A 17,184-nucleotide genomic window follows, 5' to 3' on the forward strand; every position below is an offset into this window, starting at 1 on the left:
TAGGCACGCTTTATGAGTATATTCTCTGTGTGTGTTAGATATGCCACTGGATGTGTCCTCTTCTACATATGGCCTCCACCTGCTAACTGCAAAGCTTCTCCCCAATAACTATTGGTAGGGAATAATAAAAATGGCACAGATGTATCGTTTCTTACTGTGGCGCACGTTCCACGATGCTGCAAGTTATCCTGATACAGAAAAGTGTACCTTGACATCTAACTTGGCATGTTCATTAAAGAAGCACACCTCCCATCAAACTTTTTATCCTCTTTAATATATTGCAATCATCATATTATAGAGCACTATGTACTTACAATTGCTCATTTTGCCTTTCTACCCAGCTAATTCTTCTCTTTTCCATTAGGTCTATGACAGGACGTGATTAAAGTCCCTGGAAGTCCAACTCAACCTCTTCTTAACTCCTGCAGGGAAAATTAGTCTCCTGTTTCTATGTAGAGCTTAGAAGGAGTCAGCTAGTCAGATTATAATCATGTAATGTCATAGACCCAATGGAAAACAGAACAATTAACTGGGTAGAAAGGCAAAATAAGCAATTGTATCGTAGCAAAGTCACATCATTTCATCACTGTTTAGAATCACAGGTACTTCTGTAACTAATAAAGCATCATTTATTTTTTATTTCCATCCAACAGAACCACGCTGCGCATCTGAACCAGGTATGTGAATATTAGGATCATATCACAATATTTTACATCATTTACTAATCCTGTTAATTACACAGGTCCAACTTAATCGTCTTTGCTGTATTCCAAAGACATACTGATAGGGAATTTAGATTGTGAGCCCCATCAGGGACAGTGATGATAATGTGTGCAAACTGTAAAGCGCTGCAGAATATGTTAGCGCTATATAAAAATATAGCTGGAGCACCTAGCCTAAGCCCCTATAAACAGAGAACTTCCAAACTGCTTAAAGATGAATTCCCACCTCGTACATTTATAGTTTTATATTATTTTATACATAACTGTATCCTACTTTATTAGAACATTTAATTGTCTGCATGCTTATAGTATAAGGGGAATATAACCTAGACATTAGAAGTCTAATCAATTTGTAGTTAATTTTGTTATTATAATCCTACTTATGGCTTCTTTATACTGGCTGGTCAAGGCCTTAGTGGAGTTGTCCGGTCTTCTGCTGAAAGTCTGCAGTCAGTCTATGTGATTGCAGACTTGTGAATCCTTACATAGTGTATATGGTCAGAATTCTCCGGTATCACTGGAGAGAGCAGGCAGTCACGTGAATACAAATGGCATTCTGGTGATCACATGACTGCCTTTCTTGCCGGCAACACCGGAGAATCCTGACATGTAATAATGACTGCAGACTTTCATCAGAAGACCAGACAACTTCTTTAAATGACCACCTACACAAAGCTATCTACAGTCGTTTACTGGCCTGTTTAGGCAGGCTGACAAAAATGTGCTCGTCTGCACAAGAGCGTCTTGCTATTTACATGCACTAGTGTGGTCTATAAATCAGACCAATCATGCCATTTTTTCCAAGTAGACCATTGGTCCTTGTGGAAAATGGGTCATGTCATGTGCAATGACACATTAACTATAATGGGTGACTGTGCTCTCTGTGTGGAGTCCACGGCGCACGTCTGTATAATACACCCGTCTGAACAATCATAGTTTCCTAAAATTATTGAGCCAGACTGATTCAAGCTCTCTTTAAACCAAACGTGATGAAGTGACCACTCAAATGTTTGCTATTTGCTGTCACCTTTTTAGTTAGTCTTTACAAGGAATCAACCATTTTTTTCTATCTACTGGCGAACCCGGTGCAGAGATATTTTGACTGTCCGTAGAAACCCTCACTGTTTATTCTGCCCAGTATACTGTACAATGAGTAGGCTACACATGGGCTGATTCCCAAGTCATTATTTCAATCAGCAGCATGGCTGTTTTTCTAGGATTTTCATGTGGGTGGTGATATTGAAATGACCTGGCATTTTGACCTCTCGGGCCAAGCACCCATATCATATGCTGCTCCACTGAATCCCGGTAATGCAATTGCATGATGTATCGATGATTTACAAGCCATTATGAGAACCTTTAGGTGTTGACAGCAATGTCTGTTTGCTACTGATCCTGAATAACCTACTAGTCAATGAGCCATTGTGTCTATATTAATCAGAGCGGTTTGTGGACACATAAGTTAGTGGTTATTATACATTTCTATTATGTGCTCTTTTTAATAATGGCATAGTCAATGACCAAGACTATTCTTAATTTACTTTCCACACTAAAAGTTTTTTCGCAAGATTTTCTTTGGCCTGTCATTTCACTCTCACATGCGATACTTCAGTCTTTGCTAGAAAGTATCAGTGAAAGCAATCTGTGTAACAATAACATAGCTGATTTAAATCCATGAAAATGTCCAAAATGGCTTCCACTACATATTTCAGGATGCAATCGATCCTAGGCACACATTATGACTTATTTCAGCCTGAAGTAACACTGCTCAATCAAGATGTTCCTGAGTGAGGTAAGAGTAAGTTCCTGTCAGGCTGAGGAGCAGCATCATGAATGACCATGACTGATTTTCTCACTCAGCTGGACAAGTTTGCAACTGGGCAAGGAGCAGGGCTGAAGCATGTAGTCCTGCTCCATGTCCAAGTGTAAACCTGTCAGGCTGAGTGAGCAAATCAGTTACATCAGAACATAATGCTGCTCCTCAGCCTGACATGAACTTCCTCCATCATCGCTTAGAGACATCTGTCTTGAGCAGTGTTTTTTTGGGCTGCAATTTGTCCTAATCATCGAATGTTAGCGATGGAATGGACATCCAGAGTCATCATGTCCAACCCCCTGCTCAATGCAGAATTCACTAAACCATCTCACACAGATGTCTGTCCAGCCTCTGTTCAAAGAATTCATTGAAGAAGAACTCACCGCCTCTCGTGGCAACCTGTTCCACTCATTGATCACTCTCACTGTCAAAAATTTTTTTCTAATATGTCATCTTTATCTTCTACCCTTTCAGTTTCATTCCATTGCTTCTCGTGTTTCCATGTGCAAATGAGAATTAGGATGATCTCTCTACACTGTGACATCCCTACAGATATTTGTATACAGCTATTAAGTCTCCTCTTAGCCTTCTTTTTTGCAAGCTAAACATTTCGAGATCCTTTAACCATTCCTCATAGGACATAGTTTAAGGTCTGCTCACCATCCTGATAGCTCTTCTCTGAACTTGCTCCAGTTTCTCAATGTCTTTTTTAAAATGTGGTGTGCAGCACTGGAAACCGTATTCCTGATGAGGCCTGTCAGGAAGCGTAGTGAGGGACAATTACTTCACTTCGTGATCTAGACTCTGTGTTTTTGCCTTTTTTGCTACTGTATCGCACTGTTGACTCATGTGCAGTCTGTGATCTATTAGTATACCCAAGTCTTTTTCACACGTGCTGCTGCTTAGTTCTATTCCTCCTATTCTGTAGATGTCATTTTCTTTTTTTTGCCCAGATGTAGAATCTTGCCCATTGTTCAAGCATATCTAGATCCTTCTGAATCCTTTCTCTGTCTTCTCTAGTATTAGCTATCCTTCCTAGCTTTGCATCGTCTTCAAATTTGATTAGTTTCCCTTCAGTTCTCTTGTTTAGATAATTTAGAAAAATGTTGAACACCACTGGGGCCAGGACAAAGCCTTGTTGTAGCCCAGTTGAAACACTTTTCCAATTGGATGTGCAACCAATTATTACCACTCTTTGAGTATGATCACTGAGCCTGTTATGAATCCACCTAAGGCTAGTTTCACATTTGCATTTAAAAACGCAGCGTTTAAAACGCAAACGCAGGTGGTGAAAAAAACGCATGTAAACGCTGCGTTTTTTAGATGCATGCGTTTTTCATGCGGTAAAAAAAATGCGGCGTTTTGACGTGTTTACATGCGTTTTTCCTGCGTTTGCATTTTTGAAACGCATGCTGAGAAGTGTGTGACAGCTGCCAATCATCAAAATCATCTAGAAAACCCACTATAAATAGAAATAGCTAGGGTTAGGGTTAGGGGTAGGGTTAGGGTTTGGATCCCTTTATCACCTTGATGGTGGGGGGTGGCTTATCAGGGTTAGGGTTAGGGTTTGGATCCCTTTATCACCTTGATGGTGGGGGGTGGCTTATCAGGGTTAGGGTTAGGGTTAGGATCCCTTTATCACCTTGATGGTGGGGGGTGGCTTATCAGGGTTAGGGTTAGGGTTTGGATCCCTTTATCACCTTGATGGTGGGGGGTGGCTTATCAGGGTTAGGGTTAGGATCCCTTTATCACCTTGATGGTGGGGGGTGGCTTATCAGGGTTAGGGAGAGGGTTAGGGTTTGGATCCTTTTATCACCTTGATGGTGGGGGGTGGCTTATCAGGGTTAGGGTTAGGGTTAGGATCCCTTTATCACCTTGATGGTGGGGGGTGGCTTATCAGGGTTAGGGTAGGGTTAGGGTTAGGGTTTGGATCCCTTTATCACCTTGATGGTGGGGGGTGGCCTATCAGGGTTAGGGTTAGGATCCCTTTATCACCTTGATGGTGGGGAGTGGCTTATCAGGGTTAGGGGTAGGGTTAGGGTTTGGATCCCTTTATCACCTTGATGGTGGGGGGTGGCTTATCAGGGTTAGGGTTAGGGTTTGGATCCTTTTATCACCTTGATGGTTGGGGGTGGCTTATCAGTGTGTATTCTTGTTTTTTTCTATTGAAACGCATGCGTTTAAAACGCAACCAAACGCATGTGCTTAAAAACGCATTTACATAGACAGCAATACGTTTTTTTGCGGCAAAAAAACGCCTCTAGAAATACTACATGTTGCATTTCTGCAACCAAACGCAAGCATAGAAAAGACGCATGCGTCGTCAAACGCGGCAAAACGCATACAAAAAAGCATGCGTTTTTAATGTTAAATATAGGAAAAAAACCGCATGCGTTTTTTTGCGCTAAAACGCAGCGGCAAAAAACGCAAATGTGAAACCAGCCTAACTGTAGCCTTGTCAATCAAACACTTGGACATTTTTTCAATAAGGGTAGTATGAGATGCTTTACCAAATGCCTTGCTGAAATCAAGATATACTATATCTACCACATTTCCCTGATCTACCCAGTCAATGAAAACTGAAAACATTTTCGTGGGGAAAATGTGATTTTTATTTATTTTATTTTATTTTTTTCACAGGTCAACGTTATAAACTTCTGTGAAACACCTGAGGGTTCAATGTGCTAACCACACATCTAAATCAGTTCCCCGAGGCGTCTAGTTTCCAAAATAGTGTCACTTGTGTGGGATTTTCACTGTTTAGGCACATCAGGGGCTCTGAAAACACGGCATGGCGTCCGCTTATTGTTCCAGCAAATTTTGCATTCAAAAAGTCAAATGTTGCTCCTTTCCTTCCGAGATCATTCGTGCACACAAACAGTAATTTTGTCCCACATATGGGGTATCTGCATGCTCAGGAGAAATTGTGCAACAAATATTGGGGCCCATTTTTTCCTGTTAGTCTTGTGAAAATAAAGAAATTGGGGTCTAAAGTAAATTTTGTTGTGACAAAAAAGTTAAATGTTCATTTTTTTTTCCACATTCCAAAAATTCCTGTGAAGCTCCTGAAGGGTTAATACACTTCTTGAATGTGGTTTTGAGCATCTTGAAGGGTGCAGTTTTTAGAATGGTGTCACTTTTGGCTATTTTCTGTCATATAGACCCCTCAAAGTCACTTCAAATGTGAGGTGGTCTCTAAAAAAATGGTTTTGAAAATTTTTGGAAAAAAGAGTAATCACTGGTCAACTTTTAGCCCTTATAACTTCCTAACAAAAAAATGTTGTTTCAAAAATTGTGCTGATGTAAAGTAGACATGTGGGAAATGTTATTTATTAACAATTTTGTGTGACATTACTCTCTGACTAAAGGGCATAAGAATTCAAAGTTTGAAAATTGCCACATTTTCAAAATTTTCGATAAATTTCTGTTTTTTTAAAATAAATGAAACTTATATGGAAGAATTGTTACCACTATCATGAAGTACAATATGTCATGAAAAAAAAAACCTCAGAATCAGCGGGATCCGTTGAAGCATTCCAGAGTTTTTACCTCATAAATTGACAGTGGTTGGAGTTATAAAAATTGGCCTGGTCATTAACGTGCAAAATATCTTTGGGGTAAAGGGGTTAAAGATATAACATTACACGTTAAATAAACTAGATTACTGAACATGAATGTTTGACTGAGGGATAAATTATGATTAATATATATAATTAATATATATAATTTTTATGATATTATGTTATCCTGAAGAAATATGAGGCGATTAGCAACTACTATATGAAGTTTTGTTTTGCTTTCCCCTGGATTAATACTGTGGAATAGGACACTATCATGAGAAAATGACCTATTATTTAAATCAATTTTGTGTAAAATATTTTTTTGTCCCCTCCCCAATCGACATGTGGGGATACTGTTGTTTCAGGAAACAATACATGTACATAGCCACAACAAACAGACTCTGACCCTACCTTTTGTATTACTGCACCTAATGAATGTGTGCTAAGGTCAAAGTGAATGGAAGAGGAACAGCAGTGACATCACCTATTGTGATTGTCAGATCCTGTTATCAGCTGTGTATAGAGATATTACCTGACATTGAAATCCTACCTCTGCTGATAAGGAGCCTTGCTGAAAACTCTTCCTGAAAGGACAAGAAGAAGGAGTCTAAAGGACCCCAATGGCCACTATAAAAATTGCAAGAATACTGATTTTTTTTAATGTTTTTTTTCTTACTATATCTTCCCTTTAAATTTGATAAACTAATATATTTTTGTCAACCTGAGTCATGTTATATGTAATTCATCTGAGTACATCCGAGCATCCTACAATGGAAAGGATATCTACAATGTTTTGGACTATAGACCTGTGCCCCAGAAAAGCGTGACAATTTTTTTTTCTTTTCGTCCGTGTGCATTTATTAATTTACAAGGCCATTTACAGTTTCCTGTTACAGAAATGCAGTGTGTCCGTAAAAATCGGATGCTTAAGGCCCCTTTCACACATCAGGTTTTTGCCGTCAGGCACAATCCGGCGAATGTTAAAAAAAAAAAACCGTCACAGATTGTGAAAAACTGATGCGATGGACCTGTTTTTTCGACGGATCCGACTAGCTTATCCTGCTACTTGGATCCTAAAAACATCTGAGCATGGGCAGTTAAAAAAAAAAACAGAATCCGGCGCCGGAATCCATCATTTGGTGGATCCGGTGCCCATAGGCTTCCATTCTAGCAAATAAACGGCGCTGTGCGGTTTTTCGCCACAGACAAAAAACCTAACTTTGTACGTTTTTTCCAAATGCCGGACAAACACTTTTCATACGAAACGTGAGGCCATCTGGCGCAATCCAGCGATAATACAAGTCTATGAGAAAAAAAAGGATTTTGCGGGATCCGGTTTTTACAAAATGTGCCGGATTGAGCCTGACGGCAAAAACCTGTTGTGTGGAAGGGGCCTTGCTGTGGCACCCGTGGGTTTTTTTCTCACTCTCATAGACTTGAATGGGTCTCACCCGATTTCCAGAATAAAATAAGGCATGCTGGTATTTTTTTTCCCCGCAGTGATTAGGTCTCAGAAAAAATGCATTCATCTGCACTGCCTCATTGAATAACATTGATCCGAGGGCAATCCCCTTTTTATCGGATTGCTCTTGTCCAATTTATAAGGTCAAGTGCACTAACAGTGATTTTATTAAAAAAGCTGGTAATTTATTACTATGGAGGCCACATACGGTATATTCATCTTTTGATTTCTTTAACAGGATTGTCCACTTGAACAGTACTAGTGAATTGGTGATCATTCATAGCAAACTTGTCACAAATTAACAAACAATCAAATCATTGTCCTTATTATCTTCCAGTTATATTATCGAAAAGATCATTTTTCTTTCTATACTCTACCAAATCCACAAATAATTAGTATTCTGAAGTATAGAAGTATAAAGTATGGAAAAGTATAGTATAAAAGCAAGTTAAATAATATAATAAAACAATATTATTAAAGTCTATAACAGAAGATACATATACAGGTATTAATATTTCAGGATGATACCCATATAGATTCCTGACATAAATGGATGTACTTGGAGAAGAATGATTTATACTTAAGATCATACAGTACATTTTTTTTTGCACTACTCATCAAGGACACGTACGTGTCACATGGCAAATGTTTGTAGCTCATTCATAAAGTCTTGTTATTGTTGCCTTAGGGAGCGATTTCCTCATAGACGGTAACTCATCGTTTACTACGCTCTCCCTGGAAGCGTCCCTACACGCCCGCACATACATAGGGCCCGGGGATCCCATGTAACAGCAGCATTTTCTCCTCTGGCTAATGTATTCTCCACTCGTTCTGTCTAGACGGAAATCGCACAGTATCGCTGACTGTTTTGTGACTTAATAAACAGTCCAGTTGTTTAAGGCTGACATCCCGCTTTGTCATATTACCTGATCTGTTCCCCTTTATGCTTCTTTTGACAGAATGCTGATTGAAGTCTTCAAAGCAGAGTTTGTAGGGGAAAAATAAATGAATCATTGGCCGGCAGTGGCTGCTTTTCCCCATTACTCAGCTGTCTAGAAACAGGACCTATCAGGTTTCTGCAGAGTATTGTCTTCGTAGTCACATGCATGAAGAATAGCGGTTTTACTAGATAATCGGGGAAGAACTTTATTATAATGATTAAACCATATCCACTACTGTTAGACAGTTGCAATTGCTTTCCCCTAGTAATACAAAAGTTCAGATTCTAAATTAAAGGCTGCGCTATATTTAATGGCCTCCTTGTATGGCCCCAGGACTCTAGAAATGTGCTTGTCAGGCTTGTTAGACAACTGATATCATCTAAAGTAGATAATTGCACTGTTAGGAGAAGCCTCTTTCGTGGGCACTCTAATCTTCTGTTTATTGGTCAATTACTAACGTGTAATGTATGGCCAGCTACTGTGCATAATTTTGGATTGCAAGAGCTTTTTTTTAATTAAATGATTATTCCCAAGGTAGTTATGTCCTATCTATAACATAGGGGGTAAGTTACTGAACAATGGGGGTCAGACTGCTGGGACCCCTGGTAATCGCGAGAACGGGTCTCTGGAACCCAGAATTGGACTCTGTAGAGCTTGAATGGAACGGCGATGGTCATACTTAGCCTCAACTCCAGTTATTCTCTATAGGACTGTTGGAAATGGCTGTCAAACATATATTGTTCAGTAAGTTATCCTCTATACTATGGGTACAAAAATTGTATTGTGATATAAATAACAAGAAGATGCTTCTTTACATGAGGGAATGTGCTGCCAAAAAATGATACGGTAATTTTTAGATATTTATAAACGATGCAATCAATGAAATAAAAAAAACAAAACAGGATTCCTGATGTTTCGCTCTTTGTACATTTTTACTACAGTTCGGGACTTTGATCAATCTGTAGATCCTTAAAGGTTGAAACAGCCATTTGAGGTGTAGGCAGGGCTCAGCTACAGACACTTAGGCTAGGATTAGAGATATCATATCAACTCTGTTGTAATATGCTACCAAAAGTACTCTGTAGCACTAGGCCTTATGGTCATTATGAGGTCAAAGGGAGGTTATGTAGCAACCCTTTTTAGATTCTGCACCATTAGGTCAAATTCAGATGTCCATGTATCACAGTTTTCTAACCCAAACTTGACAGTCTCATATACTCATATAGTGGCATGTAAACGTTTGGGCTCCCCTGGTTAAAGATACTATTATTGTGAACAGTTAAGCAAGTCTCTCTCTCCTTCTCTTTCTCTTTCCCTCTCTCACTTTCCCTCTCTTTCTCTCGCTTTCTCTTTATCTCTCTTTCTTTCTCTTTCTCTCTCATAAATTCCATATTTAGTGGCATGTAAACATTTGGCCTCCCCTGGATAAAGTTACTATTATTGTGAACAGTTAAGCAAGTCTCTCTCTCTTTCTCTTTCCCTCTCTCTCTTTCTCTCTCTTTCTTTCTTTCTCTTTCACTCTGTCTCTTTCTTTCTCTTTCTCTCTCTTTCTTTCTCTTTCTCTTTCTCTCTCTTGCTCTTTTTCTCTCTTTCTATATAATTTTTTTTATCTTTTACATTTTAAAAATTACAAAAAAAGGGCCAATGCAAAAGTTTCAGTACCCTACATGATTAGTACTGGTACCCTCTTTTGAAAGTATCACAGCTTGTGAACGCTTTTTATAGCCAGCCAAGAGTCTTTCAATTTTTGGTTGAGAGATTTTCATCCATTCTTCTTTGGAAAACTTTTCCAGTTCTGTGAGGTTCCTGGGTCGTCTTGCATGCACTGCTATTTTGAGATCTAGCCACAGATTTTTAATGATGTTCAGATCAGTGGACTGTGAGGGCCATTGTAAAACCTTCAGCTTGCGTCTTTTGAGGTAGTGTATTGTGGATTTTGACATGTGTTTAGGATCATTATCCATTTGTAGAAGCCGTCCTCTTTTCAACTCCAGCTTTTTTACAGATGGTGTTATGTTTGCATCAAGAATTTGTTGAAATTTCATTGAATCGATTGTTCTCTCTACCTGTGAAATGTTCTCTGTGTCTTTGGCTGCAACACAACCCCAAAGCTTGATTGGTCCACCCCCATGCTTACTGGTTGGTGAGATGTTCTTTTCCTTAAATTCTGTACCCTTATTTCTCCACACATACCTTTGATCATTGTGGCCAAAGAGTTCTATTTTAACCTCATCAGTCATCAGGATTTGTTTCGAAACTGCATCAGGCTTGTTTGGATTTTCTTTTGCATACTTCTGACCCTGAATTTTATGGTGAGGATGCAGGGGAGGTTTTCTTCTTATCACTCTTCCATGAAGGCCATATTTGTGCAGATGTCTCTGAACAGTGGAACAATGTTCTACAACTCCAGAGTCTGCTAAATCTTTCTGAAGGGCATTAGCAGTCAAGAAGGGTTTCTAATTTGCCTCTCTAGCAATCCTATGAGCAGCTCTCACTGAAAATTTGCTTGGTCTTCCTTACTTTATCATGACCTCCACTGTTAACTGTCATTTCTTATTTTCATTTTGAACTGGGAAAAGGGCAACTTGAAAATGCTTTGCTATCTTCTTTTAGCCTTCTCCTGCTTTGTGGGCCTCCACCGTTTTCATTTTCAGAGTGCTAGGCAGCTGCTTAGGTTTTTATAAAGCTGGGAAATTTGCATCACCTGGCCTTTCCTAATGATAATAGTGAACAAGCCATAACCCTAACAGGCTAATTAAGGCCTGGAACCTTAGTCAAAGTTATCTGAACACACAAATCTCCAAGGGTGCCCAAACGTTTTTGTCATTTTTAAATTAAAAAAAACCCACTTTTTTGTTTAAAATACAATAAAATACAAAGGAAGCATGTCATCTTCAACTTTAGGACTTTTAGAAATCATTTCATCTTCAACTTGCTTAGCTGTTCACAATAAGAGTAATTTTAACCAGGGGTGCCCAAACTGTTATATGCCACTGTATATTGTAGTGAGATCCTGAATAGTCACTACTGCTCTTCTACTTACCTTGGATTGTGCTCTGCATAGGCCATCACATTGTTTGGATAAGTGACTGGCATGAATCAGTCAGCAGTAAGTGATACCACATCTTGCCCTTAACACTTCTGCAACAGTTTAATGACATATAATTCCGCTATGTGAACGGGAGATGTTATCTGACTTAACTGTAGTTGTGTAGAGAAAATTTGCTATTGGATGTATGGATAGAAACACATGGGCTGGAGACAAATAGATTACATACTACGCATAGACTTCAAGAACTGCAAATGTCTTGTACCTATGTTGTTATTATAGGGCAGAGACATTATTAAATTCTGCCGAGCCAAATACTGCTGGGCATAAAATGGCAATGTATTTAGGCTACGTTCACATTTGCGGTCGGCGCCGCAGCGTCGGGCGCCGCAGCGTCGCCGCATGCGTCATGCGCCCCTATATTTAACATGGGGGCGCATGGACATGCGTCGCACTTGCGTTTTGCGCCGCATGCGTCCCTGCGGCGCATTTTTGCTGCGTCCAAAATCAATGAAAAAAAGGACGCATGCGGCGCAAAACGCAGCGTTGTGCATGCGTTTTGCTGCGTTTTTGTTTGCGTTGTGCGTTGCGGCGCCGACGCTGCTGCGCACAACGCAAATGTGAACGTAGCCTAATAATGTCCTCGGAATTCGATGGTTACAAGGCTGACTCATTCCTAATAACGAACAGTGGAAAAAGAAGATACTGTATATAATGGAGGAAATGAGTATATAATGGAAGTGTAATTATTTATAGGACTGATTAGAATCTGTTTGCCAGAAAAGTAATTCAAAGAAAAAATAAAGCACATTTGTCAGCAAAATCTTTAAAAGAGGGGTGTTATTTATTAATCGGAATCGCAGCTGGCTAACCCTGACATGTATGAATGATTGTGGAAATGGTACAATGTATTTTCCACCTAGTCTGACTGACACGTATTAGAGTGCAAGCTTTGGGTAAAGTGATCGGAGTCCTCACAGCAATCATAAGGTAGTAACTGGTGCAAGAGAATGGATGTACAGTAACATGTGCTTTTTTAATTTTCCAGAGGAGATCTGTACACTGGTGATTGCAGAGACGTTCCCAGAAGACGCTGGTGTGTTCACGTGCACAGCAAGCAATGACTATGGCTCGGTGACCTGCAGCGCACAGCTGACAGTGCTTTCTGGTATGTTGTTATAACAGTCTACACTGATCCACAGGCAGAAACGCAGAATTATGGCCACATTGAAGACTTTGGCGACATTATTCTGATTTGACTATATATTGCATTGTGTGATATCATGTGAATTTTCTAAAATTAGATTTTTTTCTAATGTGCTACTTTTTAAAAGTCATGACACAAAAGAAAACTAAACTTTTTTCCTACCAGTGGCAAAATACTTAGGAAGGTATCTAAAGCCAAAGAAAATACTTGACAGATTTGGTAACGTTAATGTAAATTCTGGGGGAGTCAGAAACATTCTGGGTTTGTTTTACTATCAGTATTACATTCTTTAGCATCCATGGTGATCCATCTTCTGCCCGTCCAAGCCATCTTCTCAAGGCTGACCTATTCCCTAAGATTGATTATTTATTATCTAGTCATTCTAAACTATTTTGCGAAGATTGGAACTGGGAAAAAAAATGTGGAGTGACATTATGAAAAAAATCAATACTGCTATGGGTTATTTGGGTTTTGTTTGTTATGATTACATCAATACCAAATGTACGTACTTTTTTTTCTTTAAGTCTTAAAAAAAATAATTCCGTAATTTGTAGAATAAAATGTTGAATTGTGTCACCATTTTCCGAGAACCATAACGTTTTAATTTTTCCATTGACAGATTTTTTTTTTCTGCGTGATGAGCTGATTATTTTATTGATACCAATCTGAATACACAATATATACCACCTATGATGTACGAAACTGATAGAGACATACCCCAAGCTACTTGCAGCTGTAATCGCAACAAAAGGTGGCGCAACAAAGTATTAAGTTAAAGGGGCCGAATAATATTGCACGCCCCACTTTTCAGTTATGGAATTTCCACAAAAATTTAAAATAACCAATAAATTTCGTTCAACTTCACAATTGCTTTCCACTTGTTGTTGATTCTTCACCAAAAAATTACATTTGGTATCTTTATGTTTGAAGCATGATATGTGGGAAAAGGTTGAAAAGTTTCCGGGGGCCGAATACATTTGCAAGGCACTGTATATTGCCAGATATATATCGGTGCGTCATTTTACGACAAATATGTTTGCTATTTTTGCTAAAGTCAATGTGTGGAATTTTCAAGTGTTTTCCCACAAATTTCTGAAGTAAACACTTTGATGAATCCGGACCTAAATATCATATGAAATTTAGAATAAGGAAGAAATCCAAATTAACAGCACCATTTTTTTAGCTTGGGACAGATCATTGTAGCAAATACAATAGTCCAGAAATTGTTCAATTGGTCCTATTTTTGGGATCTAACCTTTATGATCACTTTTTTACAACAATCATTGCTACAATGGGACATGAATGATTGATAGATACTAAGTATTCGTGAAGTCCACTCTGCAATGTGAGTTCTGTAATCTATTCCAATGTGCCTGTACAGGATGTCCATCTTTTGTGTTGTGTAGGGCTTAATTCATGTAACATTAATTTAGGAAGTTGATGAGTAAATACTGGCTGAATTAGACTTCAGATCAAGTTGTAGTTTGCTATTAGCTTTGGAAAGGCCCTTTAGAGTATTTTATTCTGTGGCTGAGAGAAGACTTGGCTACCACCAAAGAAGATGGGCTACCACGGGAACCATTAGTGTTGGTAATCTTGCTAGTTCCAAATGACAGTGTGATCAATGCCGTAATACCACAAAGTTGCATCTGGAACTATATGATTATATCTTAAAGAATGAAAGGCCTAAAATAACCAGCCTGAAGATTTACCAGCCTTTCCAATGATAAATGGACAGCTTACACCAGAGATTTCCTTTTTCTGAATATACATTTGATATTGTTTTATTACTGGAACACTAGCAGTCGTTCTGGAGTACTTCCATGTTATTTCAAGGTGAATCATTTTTTTTTTTACTTTATAAACTTTTTTTCTCTTGTTCATAGCAAATAATGAGCGGACCAGAAGTGATGTGTCAAGTGGAGAGATTAGTGGTTATGATTTCCAGAAACATCCATTCTCTTCTCCAACAACAGCTAAAAGTAGTGGCCTTGAAATGTCATCAAAGAAAACATTGGAGTGTTTTCAGCCCAGTCATCCAGACTCCAAGCCTAATGTGGAAAGAAGTCATCTGCAACTTAATACCCTGGAGCGGAAAAGTAACGGCGTTCACAGTAATAATGGTGTAAATGGGAATCAAGAGAGCAAGTACTATACAGCCATATCGCCTACTGCATTGACTTCCCCGACCAAAGAACCACCACCTGTGCCTTCCAAGCCTAAACTGTGAGTACTACCATGTATTTCCCGTCATTGATGAACCATGATGCATTAGATTTGTTATCGTGTTGTAGTAGTTAGCAGATTTTTTTTGTATTGCTTAATTAATGGATTCAAGATCTTCCCATTTTTCCTTTTTCAAGAACAGGCAGATTTTCAAGTTTTTCGTACACACACAGGATTTTAAGCGCTCCAAAATGTTTCTTCCATTGGATATTCAAATAATTTCTGCCTCTTTTCTTTGTGAAACATGGGGCCTAATTTTTTGTTATGATATTCTTTTTTTAATGCTGATATTTGGAACTATTTAATGAAAAGAAAGATATACATGCCTGTCTTTCCCATTTTTTGTATTGTATTGTATTCTTTTTTTTATAGCTGAGAGGACCACAAAAATATTTTTTAATAGGATTTCCCTTTCCCTAACAATTATTTTATATATTGGACACATGAGGTGCTTTTTTTTACAGCGACAGTGTTAGAAGCAGTGATTCAAACTTGCTATGGCTTTCTATTTTTTCCTGTTTTTTTTTTATTTCTTCATTTATTTCACACATTATGCTTTCATAATGTCAGAAAATATCTTTTTCGTGTCCATTACAACACTAAAATGACATCTATTTTATACCTTATTTCCTCTGTAACTGGGCCTGTCTCCAGTTACAGGGGAAACTCTGCTTCCTGCCTGAATGATAGAACTGATCCAGGTCTGTTAGGATCCAGCAGCTCGTGTTACATTCCAGCACCCAACAAACATGATTGCTGGTATAGAGGAGGAAGTGCTTCCTGATCTGTAGACAGTGCTTATTTAGCATACAGCAATCGGTAAGGCAGAGATGGCAATCAACCATCTCTGCCTTCTATATGGGGAGTCAAGATTGTGCAGCTTCCTACTATGCAGCAACGTTTTACAACATCATATTAATATGCAGACCACCTTTACTTTTAAACTATATGGGTGTTTGAAAATAGTTATTACAAGCTTTGGTAAGTGGATTTTAATACAGCTCCAGTATGTAATCTTCACATTACCTGAAATATGCTATGGATAAGAAGAAACACCAATCATAAACATGCGTCATTGGGAGTAGACGCTGCTTATGTCCTAAGCTGTTAAAACTGGAGGAACCACCATTGTACTACTATTGGGTGAGGTGGTCACTGTGAGAGACACCAATAATGACTTAGTGTGTAACCAGGTACAATGTTATACTAGTAATGTATTGCTATCGACATTAGCAGAGTTGGATTAGACATGATAGTTTCCAAGTTTATGAACCTTGAGCCCAAATTAGCATTAACAAACCCAACAAATGAATTCTCACAGGAAACAACAAATAATTCCAGCGGATCTGTCCTACTTGGCAATTAAAATCCATTTTATTATTTCATCTTAAAAATAATTCATTTTGCAGAAATCCTTGATGTACACAGAGGGATCAAAGAAAGGGCACACTGCTGCTTTATGCGTGCAGACAACTCGTTTCGACCTTCTTAGATCTTTTAGGTCTCTTCTAGGAGACCTAGAAGAAGACCTAAGGCTACGTTCACATTTGCGTTGTGCGCCGCAGCGTCGGCGCCGCAGCGCACAACGCAAACAAAAACGCAGCAAAACGCATGCACAACGCTGCGTTTTGCGCCGCATGCGTCCTTTTTATAATTGATTTTGGACGCAGCAAAAATGCAACTTGCTGCGTCCTCTGCGCCCGGACGCGGGCGCCGCAGCGACGCATGCGGCGCAAAACGCAAGTGCGACGCATGTCCATGCGCCCCCATGTTAAATATAGGGGCGCACGACGCATGCGGCGCCGCTGCGGCGCCCGCCGCTGCGGCGCCCGCCGCTAATGTGAACGTAGCCTAAGAAGGTCAAAACGCGTTTTCTGCACGCATAAAGCAGCAGTGTGCCCTTTCTTTGATCCCTCTGTGTACATCAAGGATTTCTGCAAAATGAATTATTTTTAAGATGAAATAATAAAATGGATTTAAAATGGCCAAGAAGGACAGATCCGCTGGAATTATTTGTTGTTTCCTGTGGCTATTGCTTCCTGGGTGTGCCTCTCCCATTTCAACTCCGTACGGCTTCCAGGCAGTGAGCGGATCTCCTTAAGACGAAAGACTGGGTAAGCTAGCTACAGTTTTTAATTTTTTGAACAAACAAATTCTAGTTCTCATCAAAATAGAACCCGTAAATTGAATATTAATGACAG

General features: G+C 39.1%; 1 protein-coding gene across 2 annotated transcripts in view; it reads left to right on the forward strand.

Moving 5' to 3' along the window:
• PALLD (palladin, cytoskeletal associated protein) overlaps window positions 1-17,184 on the forward strand; it is a 549,209-nt gene that overhangs the window by 356,884 nt on the left and 175,141 nt on the right. For both annotated transcript variants that reach the window (XM_077279477.1, XM_077279475.1), the window contains 3 exons: window positions 654-677; window positions 12,599-12,718; window positions 14,644-14,983. In XM_077279477.1, the coding sequence (XP_077135592.1) occupies window positions 654-677; window positions 12,599-12,718; window positions 14,644-14,983 (484 nt within the window). The remainder of the gene's footprint in view (window positions 1-653; window positions 678-12,598; window positions 12,719-14,643; window positions 14,984-17,184) is intronic.

This window comes from Ranitomeya variabilis, chromosome 1 (assembly GCF_051348905.1).
Source record: "Ranitomeya variabilis isolate aRanVar5 chromosome 1, aRanVar5.hap1, whole genome shotgun sequence".
In the NCBI taxonomy this organism is placed as follows: Eukaryota; Metazoa; Chordata; class Amphibia; order Anura; family Dendrobatidae; genus Ranitomeya; species Ranitomeya variabilis.